This window comes from Pteropus medius, unplaced genomic scaffold (assembly GCF_902729225.1).
Source record: "Pteropus medius unplaced genomic scaffold, Ma_sr-lr_union100, whole genome shotgun sequence".
NCBI classification, from domain to species: Eukaryota; Metazoa; Chordata; class Mammalia; order Chiroptera; family Pteropodidae; genus Pteropus; species Pteropus medius.
In genome coordinates this window covers 20,429,725-20,448,015 of record NW_024342473.1, presented here as the reverse complement: position 1 = coordinate 20,448,015, position 18,291 = coordinate 20,429,725, and the positions used below count along the sequence as shown (strand labels likewise).

The window sequence follows — 18,291 nt, the reverse complement described above, 5'->3', positions numbered from 1 at the left end:
TTGAGCACTGATCAAAAAGCATAAATGTCCCTTCTTCTCATGTTAAAGTCCCTCTTTGCTGGCCTTTCCTACTCTCATCTCCCTCTACTCCTTTGTACTTTCTTGTCCCTTGTTCTGCCATAACTAACTCCACCTTCCATCCCAATCCTTTCCGATACTCTCAAATTTTCCACAAAATGATTTCTGCCCTGAGGGCAATGCTATCTCTACCTCTCCTCTCCACGGAGATCTCCCCACCACCCACATCAGGGACCCAAGACCACAGGAATAGGCATTCTCCAGACTCACTTATCTGTAACTCTCCCTTTACGTGAAAGTCATCATCCTTTGGGACTCCTGACACCTTTACTCTAGAGCTGACTAGTCACTGTCATCTGGCTTTTTAAAATTACTCTTCTCTTATTCACTGAGGGCTTTAAAATCTGGCTCCCAATATGTCTCCATCCCAACTTCTGCCATAATTCCAGAAGATTCTAAGGTTTATGTATATGACCCATTTATCAATTTAGCTTTGAAATACCTGGAACCCCTTAATTCAGATTACTTTCCCTTCAACTCTGCTTTTGCTACCCACTCCTAAGGCCACACCTTGGATTCTGCCATCATCTGAACTGCACTATCTCAGGAACATCAAACTATGGAATCCTAGCCACTGTAAAGAACTGTCTATTCTGCCAACTTTCTCTTCATACTCGACTTTCAACCTTAGAGTGCCCTCTAATTTCTTAATTGCTCCATTTTCTCTTAGTCCACTGGGTCCATCATGACCTCTCTTCCTTTCTAACCAAGCCTGGACTTCATGGCTAAAAAATCTGAGCTATTTTTCCATGGCTCCTTGCACTACTACTAGCCTTTTAACGTACTTGCCAGTCAAAACTTCAATCCTGGCTCATGATCTACTCTTAAATCCAAAAGAATGAACACTAGAGGAGATAAATCACACAGCTGTACTGACTGGCATCTTTATGAAAAAATGTTCCCTACCTAGAAGACCCCTCAACAGTACCTACTAAACAATTTTTCTTGTTAGAAACTTATCTAGATTCACACTTGTCTTCACTTTCTTTCCTCTAATCTCAGAAAACAAAGTATCTCTGTCTATTTTAAATTAATCTGTCGACATTTTCTAGAGCAAAGTAACTAATTCAACAGGACAGCCCACTCAGCAATGCACACTTCAGTACTCTTGTGCTGCAAGGAGGAGCAATTCATAGCCACATCACTTGGGCTGCTTTTGCTAAAGCTAATCAATTGCAATAAAAGGACAGGAAGAAGATTTTATTCATTTATGAGATGCGCAGTAGTAGCTGGAACACAAGCTTTGTAATCACATTGACCTGAGATTGAATCCTGGTTCTATTTATTAACCACCACCTTAGGCAAGTTTTTTAACCTTTCTAGCCCTGTTTCCACATTTGAAAAATGGGGATAAAAATAATAATCTCCAACTAGTCCGACTGTTAAAGGAAATAAATGAGCTATTTTATGTAAAGCTGTTAGTTTCTTAATAAACTTTTGTTAAATGAATGCAAAAGCAGTGGGTCCTGCCCAACTATAGTTGTGAGGATTTAATGAGATAGTATATGTGAAAGCTCTTGTAAACAATCACGAACTATACATAAATTGTGACAATAGCAACTTCAGGATAAAAAAATGCACTTAAAGGAATGATTTACAGTGGATACAGCTAGGGGACAGGACAAGCAGGAGGCTGGTGGACTGGGTAAAAACCAAGGTGGACTTTCATTTTATATATGCACTGTAAACTTTTTCAAAAGACACAGTTTTTTATAAAAATTTTAAATGAATGTAACTTTTAACAAGAGAAAAAACAAAAATAAAATCAAGATAATTCATCCACCCTTGGCCTTGACCCAATTTTCTCCACTCTCCTTGGAGACAATTTTAATCATCTCTTCTGTGTCATCTGTAAATCTATTCGAACTTTTTCTGTTCTTAAAGAACAAAACATAACAGAGTCTATCCTAAAGTTTCTATTCCATTGGCTTGTGGGACTGTTTTTGTGTACTATTTTCTTTTGCCAGACCTTCAAATGATGGCAGGTCACAGAGTTTTAGCCTCAGGCCACTACTCTCCTGATCTACACACTCTTTTGGATATCTCACCTACTCTTATAAATTCAACTACTATATAAACACCGATAACCTCCAAATCTATATCTACAGTACTGGTCTCTCCCAAGTTTTACACTTGCTGCACACTGTTACCCAGATTGACCCAGAGACAGATCAAACTCAACATATTCAAAACTAAACTTACCTGCATTTCCTCCTAACTGGTCCCTCTTCTGGTATTCTTTAATTCAGTTGGTGGCATCAGGCAATCGACCATTCAAACTAGAAACACACAACTACTACTCTCTCACTCCCCAATAATCAATCAAGAAGTTCTGCTATTTTACCTCCTAAATATTTCTCAAATTGCCTTTCTCTCCAGCCGTATGACAATGCCATAGTTCAAAGCCTTTGCCTTTGTTTCTGCAACACATTTTCCCCCCACCTTAGAAAGTAAAATATAAGAATCTTAATAGAGCACATGATGCCCTTGCCTATTTTTCTACACTTATCTGTCATTATTTCTAGACTCAAATTCTATATTTTAGCAAAAAATAAACTACCTATAATTCTTAATCTACATATCACATTATTTTTTGTCTCTGAGCTTTTGCTCATACTGTCTCTTCTGCCTGAAATGAATGCTTTTCTCTCTCTTCCTCTTGAAACTCCTACTAATCATTAAAAGGAGCTCAGGATTGCCTGGATATAAAATTGCAATTTATAAGATAATTTGATAATTTTTTTAAAAGATGGTTATAAATAATCAAAAGAAGCTCTAGTTTTTAAGAAATAAGTTTTTAAGGGTGGTATTAAGAAGGACCTATGTTAAATGTGATTTAAAAGGGATTTTAATAGCCACTCCAAAAGATGTGATATTTTTCATTTCTATGACATTTAAATATAAAATAAAAATAAGAGCTTTATTTAGTTGTCCTATGACCTGACTTATTACTATGAGGCCCTGCCTACCTAATTTGCTTATTTGCATTATCTCTCCCCAAGAACTATACACACAAACATATACGTCAAGATATCTAGGAAATGTGATAAAAACTAACGACTACAGAAATTTATTATAAATCTCATGGCCAGAGTTCAAACAACTTACTTTCCTTTATCCTTTAACCAGTCTGGGTTCTTTTCTTCTTCTTTTAAATCACAAAGTTCAGGAATATCAGTATTCATCACTCTTCGTGCCTCTGCTTGTTTGTGGAGCCACTGAAATGAGAATGAAGTCTAATGAAGGATACAAAGGTATTATTTTTATTAAGTTACTCTTAGATTTTCCTCCTTCCTACATCAGGGGTCCCCAACCCGTGGGCCATGGACTGGTACCAGTCCGTGGCCTATTAGGAACTGGGCGCAAAGCAGGAGGTAAGCGGCAGGTCGACTGAACCAAGCTTCATCTGTATTTGCAGCCACTCCCCAGTGCTAGCATCACTGCCTCAGCTACACCTCAGATCAGGCATTAGGTTTTCATAGGAGCATCTGGGGACCACTGTCCTACATAATACGGCAATATTATTTATTATGGATTGAATGTTTCCCCAAATTTATATGTTAAAATTCCATCTACCACAGGAATGATATTTGGAGGTAGGGTCTTTGAAAGGAAATTAGGTTCAGAGAAGGTCATGAAGGTGGAACCCCCATTATAGGATTAGTGTCCTTATAAGAAGAGGAAGAGACCAGAGTACACACTCTTCCCTCCACCCTCCAATCCAGCACCCTGATGCTGGAATTGCCAGCCTCTAGAACTGTGAAAAATAAATGTCTGTTGTTTAAGCCACCCCATGTATGGTGTTTTGTTACAGCAGCCTGAACAGACTAGTACAGTATTTGAAGATGATGATTTTAAACTTCCAGTTTTTATACATTAAAAAAAAAATTTTTTTATTTACTAGCTGGTTAAGATCAAATGTATAAAAGTTTCTAACCTAAATTTCATCCAAATTTGGGAGTATATGTATTTCACTTGTCTTGTTTATATTTTCATTTTTCTATATGAAAACAAAATTTTTAATAATTATAATTTTATAATTATAAAAATACTTTTATAATAATGACATAAAATAATACGTAAATAAAATATCAAAGTAAATATCATTTAATAAGAAAAAAGTTAATATTTTCTGATTGTCATTATGCCTTCAGGATCTTCAATTTTTTCTACAACTTTTCCATTGAGAGAGGTTTCAGTTCACACCTTACAGGAAAGCAGTTCTTAGTGCTTATGAAACTAAAGATAAAATATTCAAAATCCCAGAGCTCAGGAATTTATAAATGAAAGATATTAATTCTAAAACTTCAAACATTAGAAATACCTGATATTCATAATAATTATAATAATATATTAATAATAAACTTCCAAGTCTGTTTTTACCACAACACATACTGATCCAAAGTTTACAAATCTTTTATAGAAAATGATGTACTTGATAAAACAAATGGCATGTGCAAGAGTTTGTCTCCTGGAATAAGCAGCCCTATTGAATATTAAATCAGTGTTCTCTCATCAGCATTCTGGAACCAAAAAAAATCCTGAAAAATACTAAAATATATTCAAGAAGTAGTAACTTCACTGTAATGAATACTTAAGAAATTCAGACCCAGTACTTGTTTTCAATAGATGAAATGAAAAATAAAGTATCTTCATTGTGGTCACTGTAACTAACAGCAAGAGTACCTACCTCCTCTTCTTCTGCTACTTGTGATTCCCGGAGAGCAGTTGGGAATACTCGAGGGGTAAAGTTGATTTTAATACTGCCAACTGAGCGAGGAGCAGGAATACTGTCGTCCTTTAACTTCTCGAAAAATATATCTTCTGAATTTCCTCCTTCAAAAACCATAATAGTAAATCATTTCTCTCTCATTTTCTAATTAACAATCAAACTGACTTTTAAAGTAATTATAATCAAAGCTACTTCTAAAATTCTATACAAATAAATTAAAGACGCTTTCTGCAAGAAGAAATGAAAATATGGCAGCTAATTATCTGTTCTTTAATCAATGAACAGCTACTTTTCTGGAGTTCTCTTTGATAAACCACACAGTCTCTAATTTACATTCACTCTAAGGGAAGGCACCTAGACAAAGCCATCACTGCTAACACCACCTCTATCTTTAAGCTCATATAGCAATAGTGTCTATAAACTTCCTTGAGATGGTATAAAAGTTTTTCAGCCACTAGAGAGAGCTAATGAGGACAAACCGTAATAATGAAAAACTATATGTTTTTATGAAGTAAGTTAAGTATAATGATTGTTAAGATGATATAAGAGGAGAAAAGTTACTAAAAAAATGTAAAAATACCAAAGGTATGATATGCAGATTTAAAAGGCAGACATAAAAATTGATATAAAAAAGACTTTCCACAAATATGACAGAGTTAATATCCTTGATAGAAAATGAACACACACAAATAAGAAACAAAATTTCAAATTATAAACATCTGAAAATGGCCTGAATTGACATTTGGGGGCAGGGGGCAGAGAGGAAAGAATAAGGACTCAAAGAGAAAGCAACATCAACAAAAATTTGAGCAAAAATTTTCTATAGATGCCTCTGGTTGAGGCTGCTATCTTCCTAGCCACTCTCCCCTCTTCCTTTTAGTAACAGAATTTGAGATCTGAACTAGGCACATGACTATGCCAGGCTAGACTCTACATGATCCAGCCTCCCTTAAGATTAGGCGTGGTTATGTGCCTAACATAAGAGACAACAGAATGTGAACAGAAGTGATGTACATCACTTATGGATCACCACCTTACAGGTAAATCTGCTTGCTGTGAACTTCCTCTTCCCCTTCCCTCTGGCTAAAGTTGAATAAAAAGTAAAAATGAAGTATATAACTTCAGATTATTATACTAATAACTCCGTATATTTGAAAATTTAGAAAAATCTCTATAATAATTCAAGGCCAAAAAAAATTAAAAAGTATCATGATAGGCCACACAATATTTGCAAGTAAATGACAATGAAACAAATTTCAAGGCTTGGAGAATGTATTAACATAAAACTTAAAAGAAAAAATTATAATATATGCATGTATTAAAAGATTAAAAAATTAATGAAAACAAGTTGGACAAAAACAGAGAAAACCCTCAAAAACTAAAAGAAGCAAAATAAAAACAAACATAGGAATTCAGAGAATAGGAAAAAAAGAACCAATAAAAAAAGAGCAACAAAAACAAACATTGCTTTTTTGAACAGACTAATAAAATTTGCAAAATTTTGCAATAGTTGATCAAAGAAAAATAAAAGAGTACTAGGAATAAAGAAATGATATAATTATAGACAGAGTAGAGATAAGTAAAAGAAACTTTATGCCAATAAACTGAAAAGATAATATGTACAATTTTCTAGAAAACAAATGACCAAAACTGATTTGAAAATATAGAAAACCTAAATAACAGTAACCATTAGAGAAACTAAATATATTTCCATAAATAGCCCATACCTAGACAGTGTTGGGAGCAATTTTACTAAACCTTCAACCAACAATATTTCATATATAACCAAATTGCTTCGAAGAACAAAAAAAGAAAAAAGCTCCATAACTTATAGGGTTAATGAAATTTGTTATCAAATGTGGGCAGGGACAGTATGGGGAAGGAAAAATGTAAGGGAATCTCAATATGAAGATAAATATAAAAATCATTCATAAAATATTAGCAAATTGAATTAAACTGTATAAAAATCAACATGATGAAGATCCTCAGGATACTTCTTATCTATAAAAGTGTGTTTCAGTTCCAACAGTATTTGAAAACATCCAATTTGTTTAGCAGTATTTGAAATATAGAAGGAAATGTTTTCATATACTCTAGTTGGTATCACTATTTTGTTGAAATGACATTAAGAAGGAAGTAGTGTGGTAGTTAACTAGAATGTCCATACTAAACCCCAATAAAACATATCAACGGTTACTGCTTAATAGTCACTCTAAATGACTTTAATATGCTAGGCCTCATTGTTAAGTAATAAAAGACCTATAGCTGAGAATAAAGAGCATAGGTTTCAGATACCAACAGATCTGGGTTCAAATCCCATAGGCTTACCTACTGACTATTTGTTTCTCCTTTCTGAACATCTTTTTCCCTCTAAAATAAGAATAGCAACCTTATCCCAAAGTGTTGTTCTAAAGAGTGAGTGATACAACTAATAAAATCACCTGGCATACAGTGATCATCAAAAAATGTTAATTATTATTATTACACAAGTGATTTGACCACAAAATGTTCTATTTACTAAATATACACAAAACAAAGTTTAATATGCTAAGCCTTCAGTAAAGAAATATGTTCTTTTAACTATTTTTGAACACATCAAGATCAAAGGCCAGAAGAATCCTTGTTTGCTTAAGACTAACTTTGCTTAATAGTATTCATTTTCCTGAGTCATGCAAGTAAAAAGTCTTTTAATAAAATTCCTAGTTTCTTATCTCTAAAGAAATGGAATGCTCCTGGCACTGCTAGTCATTCTAAGTCTTTTTAGATCTGAATTAAACACATATTTAACAACACACATAAATTTCAAAAGGAAGCATACAAGCAAAAACAACACTGAATCCTGGCTCATTTTATCATGAAAACCTCACTACTTCCTAGAAGAAGTCTTTCACCTTAGTCTTTGTATTGTAATACTTATTCTCAATATACCAAGAAAATGACTTAATATTGTAAAATCATTACAAAAACAAAAAAGAGACATATATACTTTACCAACAGGATTCACTTTCCCAGAAAATATTAATCATTTTACCTTTTGTGGCAAGATTTCTAGATGCTGAATTTCTAGTAAGGCTTTTATGTTTTAATTTTTTTCCCTCTTCAATTTGCTTCTCTTGGTGATGTAATTTCTCTTTTCTCTGAATTCTTTTTTGTTCTTCAGCTTTCCTCTGATGTTCTTTCCAGGCTTCCAATTCTTTAGTTGCTTTTATCCGTTCATTTTCTTTCATATCTTCTATTTTTTTCCTCTCTTCTTCTTCAATCTACGAAAGTTACAATTACCAAAAATTTTAAAACATAGGAAAAGCAACATTTTAAAAGTAATAAATTCATTATAATTATTTTTACCTCTAAACTCTTGTCATTGTATCTGCAGCAATACTTAGTAGTGAATAAAGAATTAAAATGGAAACAGTAAATGATTTAGCAAAATGCCCAATGATTTGCATGTTATGAAACATGGGTTTTAGTTTCAGATTTAACGTTACCTATTGATATAATCTTGGGCAACCCCTTTCTCTAGCCTCAGTTTACTCATATGTAAAATGTGGGCAGGCATTCAGTTAGATGACATCTAAGGGCTTGGTAAAAACAAAATAATTTATTTTTCTAAAAGTCAAGTCACTTCTCCTAAAACCTAAAAACACGCACACAAATACATATATACAAATATTTGCCTTTCTACTTACCCCAGTCTTACCTTGTGTTAGGACTGCAGTTGCGCCAGCCTTTGCCTGAGGAATGAGGAAGAGTTACATGAAGGATGAACTAAGGAGTTTGTTTCTAGTGGGTAGAAATGTCTGAACTTTGAATCCTGCTGCCGACTATGTTTGCAATGGCTTTTATTTGACACTTCCACATGAAAAGTTAAATATCAGATAAATGTGAAAACAGTATATGGCACAGGAGTATGCTTACTTTTCTCCCTTTCACAAACTTCCCTCATTTCAGCAAGGAAGAAAAAAAAAAAAACCTGTGAAATAAAGTAACCAGTTGGTATATATGATTGACTATGTATCTAAATTTCCGATAGTAATAAAAATATTCTCACGCCTACCCTCTAGAGAACAAAAACTCTCACCTCCATCCTGTAGAGAAATAGTGTCTAACAGAATTTTTTTTGATGATGGTAATGTTCTATGCTATCCAATTCAGTAGCTGTTACCACATGTGGCTAACTAAGTGCTTAAAATGTGGCTAGTATGATGCGGAAAGTGATTTTTAATTTTACTTATGTTTCATTAATTTAAATGTAAGTTAATATACATTTAAATAGTACATTTGGCACAGCTCTAGAATGACATGCTGGGACCAAATTTCCTAGAGGCTGATTTAGGATATAGAATTAACATTATAGGTATGAAAACTATACTGAAGAAGTACTCTGTAATATTTGCATGACTTAATATCCTCTTCTGGAAGACTGGTTATTTTCCTATTGAACTGTGGAACACTGACTTTAAAATAAATTTCACAGATCACTTAACAGGAGTTTCCTGTAGTCCCGGAATTGTACACAAGGCCTAAACTAAGCACAAAAGATGCTAATTACTATGTGTTCTAAGTTCAGAAAGCTGCCAATAGGTTGGGCCAGGAAGAATCTACATGTGGCAATGGGCCAGCATTTAATGCCTGACAACAGAGCATGGTGAACAGTCAGTGTTAGCCAGAGGCAGGCACAACCTAAAAGGAGATGACAACTTCACCCAGTTTAATAATATGTTTGCCTTTCTTCCTTTCCTCCCTCTCTGTTCTCAGCACTTGGAAAAAAGGAAAAGTATTCTGAAGAGTCAGAATACCCTCACCCCTCATATGAAATCCTTGCAAGTAGAGTGAATTTTAAAAAGTTTTAAAAGTGCATACGATGAAGATTTAATTACCAAAAATGAGACTATTCTTAGAATAAAAAATAACAGGAAAGTTGTTATTATAGCCAAAATGTAGTTAAGGGAAATACATATGAAATTTAATTTATAATATGCTATATTAGAGACAAAAAATAGTCTAACTCTTCAGAGAGTAATGCAGAAGAGTAAGGACCAAGAAAAGCTTCACAGAGCACTTGACAAAGAACTAGAATGAAGAGAAAAACATAAGGAAGCTAGTATCACAAAGCTTACGATAAAAGGAAAAGGGAGACCACATAGATCAAAGAGAAACAGAGACAAATGTTAAACAATAGCTGAAGTTCTTTCACTTAAAAAAAAAAAAAGTAATATAAGGAACATACAGTTTGGCCCTAAAAAGGAAAAAAATTCTGACATATACTATAACATGGATAAACTTGGAGATATTATGCTAAGTCAGTCAGTCACAAAAGAACAAATATGGTATTATTCTACTTATATGAGGTACCTAGAATAGTTAAATTCATAGAAACAGAAAGCAAACTGGTGGTTTCCAGGGGCTTAGAGAAAGGGGGAATAAAGGGTTATTTAATAGGTACAGAGTTTCAGTTCTGTAACATAAAAAAACTTCTGCAGAAGGATGGCGGTGGTGGTGGTACCATGTGAATGTACTTACTGCCACTGAACTGTACACTTAAAAATGGTAGTGCTATTTTTAATTTCTTGAAGAACTGTTTTCCACACTGGCTAAACCAATTTACGGTCCCATAAATAGTGTGGTTCTAAACAAATTTTAGGAGACTTTTTCTATTTCTGTGAAAAATGCCACTGAAATCTTGATATAAATTGCACTGAATCTATAGGTGGCTTTCGGGAGTATAAACATATTAACAATATTAACTTTAAATCCATAAAAATAAGATATATTTCATTTATTGGCCTTCTTCAATTTCTTTCATCAATGTATTACAGTATTCAGTATACAGATTTTCACCTCCTTAAACTTATTCCTAACTACTTTATTGTTTTGGGTGCCACTGTAAATGTGATTGCTTTTTTTTCTTTTTTACAGATAATTCATTGTAGGAATATAGGAATATTACTGATTTTTGCATGTTGACCTTGTATCTTACAACTTTACTGAATTCATTAATTAGATCTAGTAGTTTTTACATGATGTCTTTAGGATTTTCTATGTATAAAATCATGTCATGTGCAAACAGAGATAATTTTACTTCTTTCCTTCCAATTTGAATGTTTTTAATTTTTCTTGCCTGACTGCTCTGGCTGGGACTACTAGTACTGTGTTAAGGAGTGGTAACAGCAGGCATCCTTGTGTTGTTCCTGATCTTAGAGGAAAATCTTCCCAGCATTCACCACTGAGTATGTCATGAGTTGTGAGCTTTTCATATATAGTGTTTATTATGTTGAGATATGTTCCTTATATATCCAATTTCTGGAGTTTTTATCATGAATAAATGTTGGATTTTGTCAGATGCTTTTTCTGCATCTATTGAGATGATCATGTGACTTTTATTCTTCATTCTATTAACTTGGTATATCACATCTGTTGATTTGCATATATTGAACCATCCCAGCATCCCAGGAATGAGTCCCACTTGATCATGGTGTTAAGATTCTTTTAATGTGCTGTTGAATTAGGTTTGCTAATATTTTGTTGAGAATGTTTGCATTTAAATTCGTCAGGGACATTGTCCTGTAGTTTTCTTGTAGTGTCCCTATCTGGCCTTGGTATCAGGGTAATTCTGGCTTCATGAAATGAATCTGACAGTATTCTTTATTTTTTTGGAAGAGTCTGAAGACTGGCTAACAAACACTCTAATTGGTATTATAAATGTATGACCCAACACCATCTGCCTCTTTTCCTATTTTCAGCTACTAACAACTCAACTGGTACTAAAGCTAAACTCCACAAAGGATGGCCTACTTACTTCCAATACAGAGGGTTAAAAATGTAGATAGATAGATAGATTGGATGATGGATGGATGGATGGATGGATGATGGATGGATGGATGGATGGATAGATAGATAGATAGATAGATAGATAGACAGATAGATAGAGATAGATATAGATAGACAGATATGATGGAGGATAGATAGATATGGATGGAGAGGGAGGAGAGAGGAGGAGAGGAGGAGAGGGAGGGAGGAAGGGAGGGAGGAAGGAAGGAAGGAAGGAAGGAAGGAAGGAAGAAAACCCTAAAATTATCTCCTTGCAAATCAACTCAAGAAGCTCATTAGGGTCTAGATTCAGGGACTTGGGGAAAAGAGAGAGAAGACTGACTGTCCTGTGCCCAAGTTGTAAGAGCTCTGAGGAACCCTCCACAGATCCTATCTCTGGAGCCCTGAGAGGCAAGAAGACATAGGAAATAAAAAAGTATTTTAACTACAGCTCTGGAAATGATGAAAAACCTTGAAGAAAATGAAAGAGTGGACATATGTAAGATTATTGAAAGTTTATTTCTACACAGCTGCTGTGAATCTGGGATATACTTACACAAAAAGAAAGTAGGTCAGTACACTTGACAGAATATATATATAAGAAAGGCAATGCCAAAGATAACAATTGGATAACAATGGATATTCTATAATAATAATTAAATGCTAGTCTTCAAATTCAGGTGGAATTGCATGGGATCCAGAATAGTCAAACTATACTGAAAAAGAATGAAGTTGGAGGGCTCACACTTTCTGATTTAAAAACTTATAACAGAGCTACAATAATCAAGAAAGTGTAGTACTAACAACATAAGGATAAACATATAGACCAATGGAATAAAACTAAGAATCCAGAAATAAAACCAAATATCTATGAGCTGATTGACTTTGACAAGGTTGCCAAGACCATTCGATGGAGAAAGAAGAGTATCTTTAACAAATGGTGCTGGAACAACTGAATATCCACATGCCAAAGAATGAGGCAAAGCCCATACCTCACATCACCTACAAAAATTAACTCAAAATGGATCAATGACCTAAATAAGAGCTAAAACCATAAAACTCTTATAAGAAAATACAGGGTAAATCTTCATAACCTTGGATTTGGCAATGGATTTTTAGAGATGACTGACACCAAAGTTTGAGCAACAAAATGAAAAATAGACAAATTAGACTTTGTGAAAATTGAAAACTTTTGTATGTCAAAGGTTACTATCAAAGTGAAAAAAAATCTACAAAATAGGAGAAAATATTTGCAAATCATTTATCTGATAAGGATGTAGTATCTAGACTGTAAAGAACTCTTATAATTCAACCACAAAAAGAAAAATCATTCAATTTAAAAATGGGCAAAGAACTTAGACATTTCTCCAAATAAGATACAAATAGCCAAGAAACACATGAAAAGATGCTCAGTATCACTAGTGTCAGGGAAATTAAATTAAAACTACACTGAGATACCATTTCACACCCATTAGGATGACTACAACCAACAAAACAGAAAATAACAAGTGCTGGCAAGGATGTAGAGAAACTGGAATTATTATATATTGCTGGAGAGTATGTAAAATGGTGCAGCCGCTACGGGAAATTGTTTGGTGGTTCCTGTACGCTAACAAATTGAACAACCTAAAAGAAATGGATATATTCTTAGAAACATACAACCTAACAAAACTGAATCATGAAGAAATAGAAAATCTAGGCAGACCAATTACAAGTAAAGAGATTGAATCAGTCATCAAAAACCAGAAACTAAGTCCAAGACCAGATGGCTTCACTGCTAAATTCTACCAAACATTTAAAGAATTATTGCCAATGGTTTTTAAACTCTTCCAAAAAAAAAAAATTGAAGAGACAGGAATACTCCCAAACTTCCAAAGCATGCAGCTACCCCATCTTGGAGTGCTTCACTCCTGGGTGTGATGTCTACCAACCCGGGACTTCTTGGGAGAAGCCCCCAACTCCAACCACACCTTTGAGTAGCGCTAAGCAGCACTACCCTTGTACCAAAGCCAGATAAGGACCCTTAAAAAAATACTACAAAAAAAAAAAGAATAATACAATAAAAAGACAATATCCCTGATGAATATAGATCCAAAAAAATCTCAACAAAATATTAGCAAACCAAATTCAACATTACATTAAAAGGACCATCCACAATAATCAAGAGAGATTTATTCCTCAGATGCAAGATGGTTCAACATATGCAAATCAACCAATGTCATACACTACATTAACAAAATGAAAGATTATAATCATATGATCATCTCAATAGATGTAGAAAAGCATCTGACAAAATTCAACATCCTTTCATGCAAAAACTCTCACAAATTATCTATATATGGAACATACCTTAATATAATGAAGGCCCTATTTGACAAGCTCACAGTAAACATCATACTCATTTGTGAAAAGGTGAAAGCTTTCCCTCAAGATCAGGAACAAGACAAGAATATCCACTCTAGCCACCTCTATTCAGTACTAGAAGTCCTGGATGGAGCAATTAGTCAAGAGAAAGAAATAAAAGCATCCAAATCGGAAAGAAAGACATAAAATTATCTCTGCAGATGACATACACAGAAAACCCCAAAGACCCCACCACATAGCTGTGATAACTAATATATAAATTTGGTAGAGTTGCAGAATACAAAATTGACATACAAAAACACAGTAGCATTTCTACACTAACAACAAACTATCGGAATGAGAAATTAAAAATAAAGTCCCAACAGCATAAAAATGCTTAGGAATAAACTTAACCAAAGAGGTGAAAGATCTGTTTACTGAAAATTATAAAATATTGATTAAAGAAATTGAAGAAGACACAAATAAAAGGAAAGATATTCCATGCACATGGATTGGAAGAATTAATATTGTTAAAATGTCCATACTATCCATAGTGATTTACAGATTCAATGCAATCTCTATCAAAATTCCAATGGCATTTTCCACAGAAATAAAAAAAAAAAATCCTAAAATTTGTATGGAATCAAAAAAGACCTTGAACAGCTAAAGCAAGCTTAAGCACGAAAAGCAAAGCTGGAGGTATCACATTTTCTGATTTTAAACTGTATTAAAAAGCTATAGTAATCAATATGCTATATAATTGCATAAAAACAGACTCATAGATCAATGGAATAGAATAGAGAGCTCAGAAATAAACCACACATATATGGTCAATTAATTTTTCACAGAAGTACTAAGAATATACAATGGGGAAAAACTAATGTCTTCAATAAATGGTGCTAGGAAAACTGGATACCCAAACGCAAAAGAATGAAACTGTACCCTTACCTTTTACCATACACAAAAATCAACTCTAAATGGATTAAAGGCTTTGATGTAAGACCTGAAACCTAAACCCCCTAGAAGAACACATAGCGGATAAGCTCCTTAACATGGGTTTGGCAATGATTTTTTTTGGACTTGACACCAAACTCAAAGGCCACCAAAGCAAAAATAAACAAATGGGACTACATCTTAAAAGCTTCTGCACAGCAAAGGAAACCATCAACAAAATGAAAAGGCAACCTATGGAACAGGAGAAAATATTTGCAAACCAAATATCCAATAAGAAGTCAATATCCAAGGAACTCATACAACCCAATTGCAAGGAAATAAATAAAAATTTTTAATGGGCCGAGGACCTAACAAGACATTTTTCCAAAGATGACATACAAATGGCAATAGGTACATGAAAAGGTGCTCAATATCACTAATCATCAGAGAAATGCAAAGCATTTCTAACAACATAAAAATTAATTAATATCCCCTCATACTTGTTAGGATGGCTATTATCAAAAAGACAAAAGGTAACAAATGCTAGTGAGGATGTGAAGAAAAGAGGACCCTAGCACACTGCTGGTCAGAATGTAAACAGGTGCAGCCACTATGAAAAAGTATGGAGGTTCCTCAAGAACTGCATGGCAGCAGTTTGAAGAAGTAAGGAAAAAATCAACCCAACAAACAAACAAAAAAAAGTGTATTTGGTCTGTAGAACTTCCCAATAAAAAATATCAAAGACAACAAAGGTAAATAAAGTTAAAAAAAAAATAGTGATAGAAAGACTGAGTACACTAACAGCATAGTTGTCTTATGATGGTAATAACTGTTAATAAGGTATGAGAATGAAGAGGTCACATATAAAGCATAGGCCAAAGAAGTTAGAACAGGAGATAACAAAAGCACAAAGCCCTAAGAATGAGTTTATAGAAAAAATGTTAAACATGTAAAAGTGGAAAACAGGTTGCTGAGAAAGTCTGACATACACTGAAAGGGAAGACAATGCAGAATAAGGAGAGTGGATTTTTTTAAAGAATGTCAGGAACATTAAAATTATTATTAAAAAATAGAATTAAAAAATGGCCAAGCAGTTCCTTCTGGATTTTCTGTATCTTAGTTATACACACCTCCAACAAACAGGGAATGCGGTTTCACTGATGAGGACTTATTAAAGGCTCTATAGTGTAACCTAGACAACTCCAAAAAGCAACTCATTCGTCATCTTCATGACCAGGCAAAGCTGTTTCATAGTTTAAGGTTTCCAGGTTTCAATTTTAAGAAACCAGCAGCAGAAGAAAGCCCTACCAATTCAACTTATCCAGGTTAAAAGCTCAGTGAGAAAAAGTGCTCAAAACAAAACAAAGAGAAAAACTCAAAATAAAGAGGGCAAATTACAAAACAAAATAGTGAAAAAGATAAGAAAAGTAGACAATAGCAGTCAAAATTATCTGGGGTTAGGGGAGCATGTTTCAGATTGGTCTGCCATCAGTATTCCAAACTTCCACTAATCACCTCAAACCTCTGCACCTCCACTTCAACTCTCTCCTTCCTCTAGGTAATGAGCTTGCCTCCTTCACCCTGAAAATAAAGGATTCCTCTATCTATGTCTCTAAGAATTTTCCAAATCCTATATTCCTTATTCTTGCACTCAAGTATCAAAAGATTAAATATTCCTCTATGACCTATGACTAATTTTATCACTTGTTCCACCCTTCGACCACCCCCCCTCCCCATAAGATAACTGTTCCCTCATCAATTCACTCCCTTGTTAGTAGTATCAGCAACCTCTCCTTTACTGGCTTCATTCTTCAATGTATAAATATGATCAAAGTCCTTCCATCTTAAAAATACAAAAACTCTACTTCCACTCTGCAAACTCTTCAAACTCATTAGCCAGAATTGGCTTTCCAAAATATAAACCAAATTGATTTGATATGCTTGCTAAAAATTTCTATTACCTTCAGGAAATTTTTCAAAATCTTAAAATTTTATTACTGACCAACAAATGTTCTTTCACTGTGCCATATTCTGTCATGCACTTATCTAAGCTGTCTGTAATGTCATTTTCCTATTTATTCCCCAGATAACTGTGACTCATTCTCCAGTATTCAGCATTAACAACTCTGCCTCCTACTTCCTGACCACGCTCTCAGGCTAAGATACTAACCTTTTACCAGTGTTTTCTCTTTATCTTCCCATGACACTTTATGCATACTGTGGTACAATCTTTGCTTTTCATTGTCTGTCACTCTCTAGAGACTACGAGTAAATTGGAAGTGAAGACTGACTTGTTCAGCTGTGTCTCAGCAACTTTCAGAGTATTCAATGAATGTCTATTAAATGAATGAAGTTGATGCAGTAAACATATTAGCAAGTAAACAGGACATAGCGGAGGCTTTAAAAGTGCTCATGCATGAGGGCTTTCCCTTTCTTACTACCAGGGGCTTTGACTCTGAAGTAAAGAAGTCTTGGCTAGCCTTCTGGAGGATGAAATATTACATAGAGAAAGGCTCCAGTTCTCCCAGGCAAGGTTCCAGACATGTGAGTGAGGCCATCTTAGTTGATACGGCCACGACCAAGCCAGCCCCAGAACACAAGAACTGCCCGACAACCACACAGAATCTTGAGAAATAAATGTTTGTGGGTTTAGGCCACTAAATCTTGGATAGTTTACTACACAGTGTTATTGACTGAATGTTTGTGTACCCCCGAAATGTTTTTGTGTTGAAGCCTTACCGCCCCCCACCCCAGCGATCAGAGTCCTTCCAGCTTAAAAATACAAAAGTTCTACCTCCTATATTTGGAAATGGGCATCTGAGGAAGTAATTAAGGTTAAATGCAAGGTCATTAAGGGTAGGGCCCTGATACAACATGATTAGTGTCCTAATAAGAAGATCCGGACATGCATGCGCTCTTGCTCGCTCGCTCGCTCTCCATATTGCAAGCCAGGAATAGAATCCTCATCAGAATCCAACCCTGCTAAACCTTAATCTGAGACTTCTAGACTCTAGAACTGTGAAAAAATGTCTGTTTTGTAAGCCATCCAGTCTGTGGTATTGTGTTATGGTTGCCCAAGGAAGCTAATACAGTATAGTTAAGTGACATAGCAAGCAAGCCTTAGCACTACTCCTGCTCATTATTTTTAAAAGGTTACTACTTAAAAACTATTATTTTTTGGTAGATGTAATTCAAGTTTTAAGCTAATTTATGGTTTAAGCTAATTACAGGTTGCCTTTTGTTGTCACACCTCTTCATCTCCTCTTATTGGACCATCAGTTCTTTTCTGAATGGTGTCCAAAATTGGACAAAGTAAAAATAGCTTCATTTATCCACCGAAATAAAATTTTGCTATGGTTAAAGGGTACTGGGGCAATGTTTTCACATTAATTCATTCA

The 18,291-nt window shown here is 34.4% G+C and overlaps 1 protein-coding gene across 3 annotated transcripts in view; it reads right to left on the bottom strand.

Annotated features, from left to right (window-relative positions):
- DNAAF4 (dynein axonemal assembly factor 4) overlaps positions 1–18,291 on the bottom strand; it is a 36,972-nt gene that overhangs the window by 13,341 nt on the left and 5,340 nt on the right. For all 3 annotated transcript variants that reach the window (XM_039865525.1, XM_039865527.1, XM_039865528.1), the window contains 3 exons: positions 7,842–8,070; positions 4,769–4,914; positions 3,187–3,296 (listed from right to left, as the gene is read on the bottom strand). In XM_039865525.1, coding sequence (XP_039721459.1) covers positions 3,187–3,296; positions 4,769–4,914; positions 7,842–8,070 — 485 coding nt within the window. The remainder of the gene's footprint in view (positions 1–3,186; positions 3,297–4,768; positions 4,915–7,841; positions 8,071–18,291) is intronic.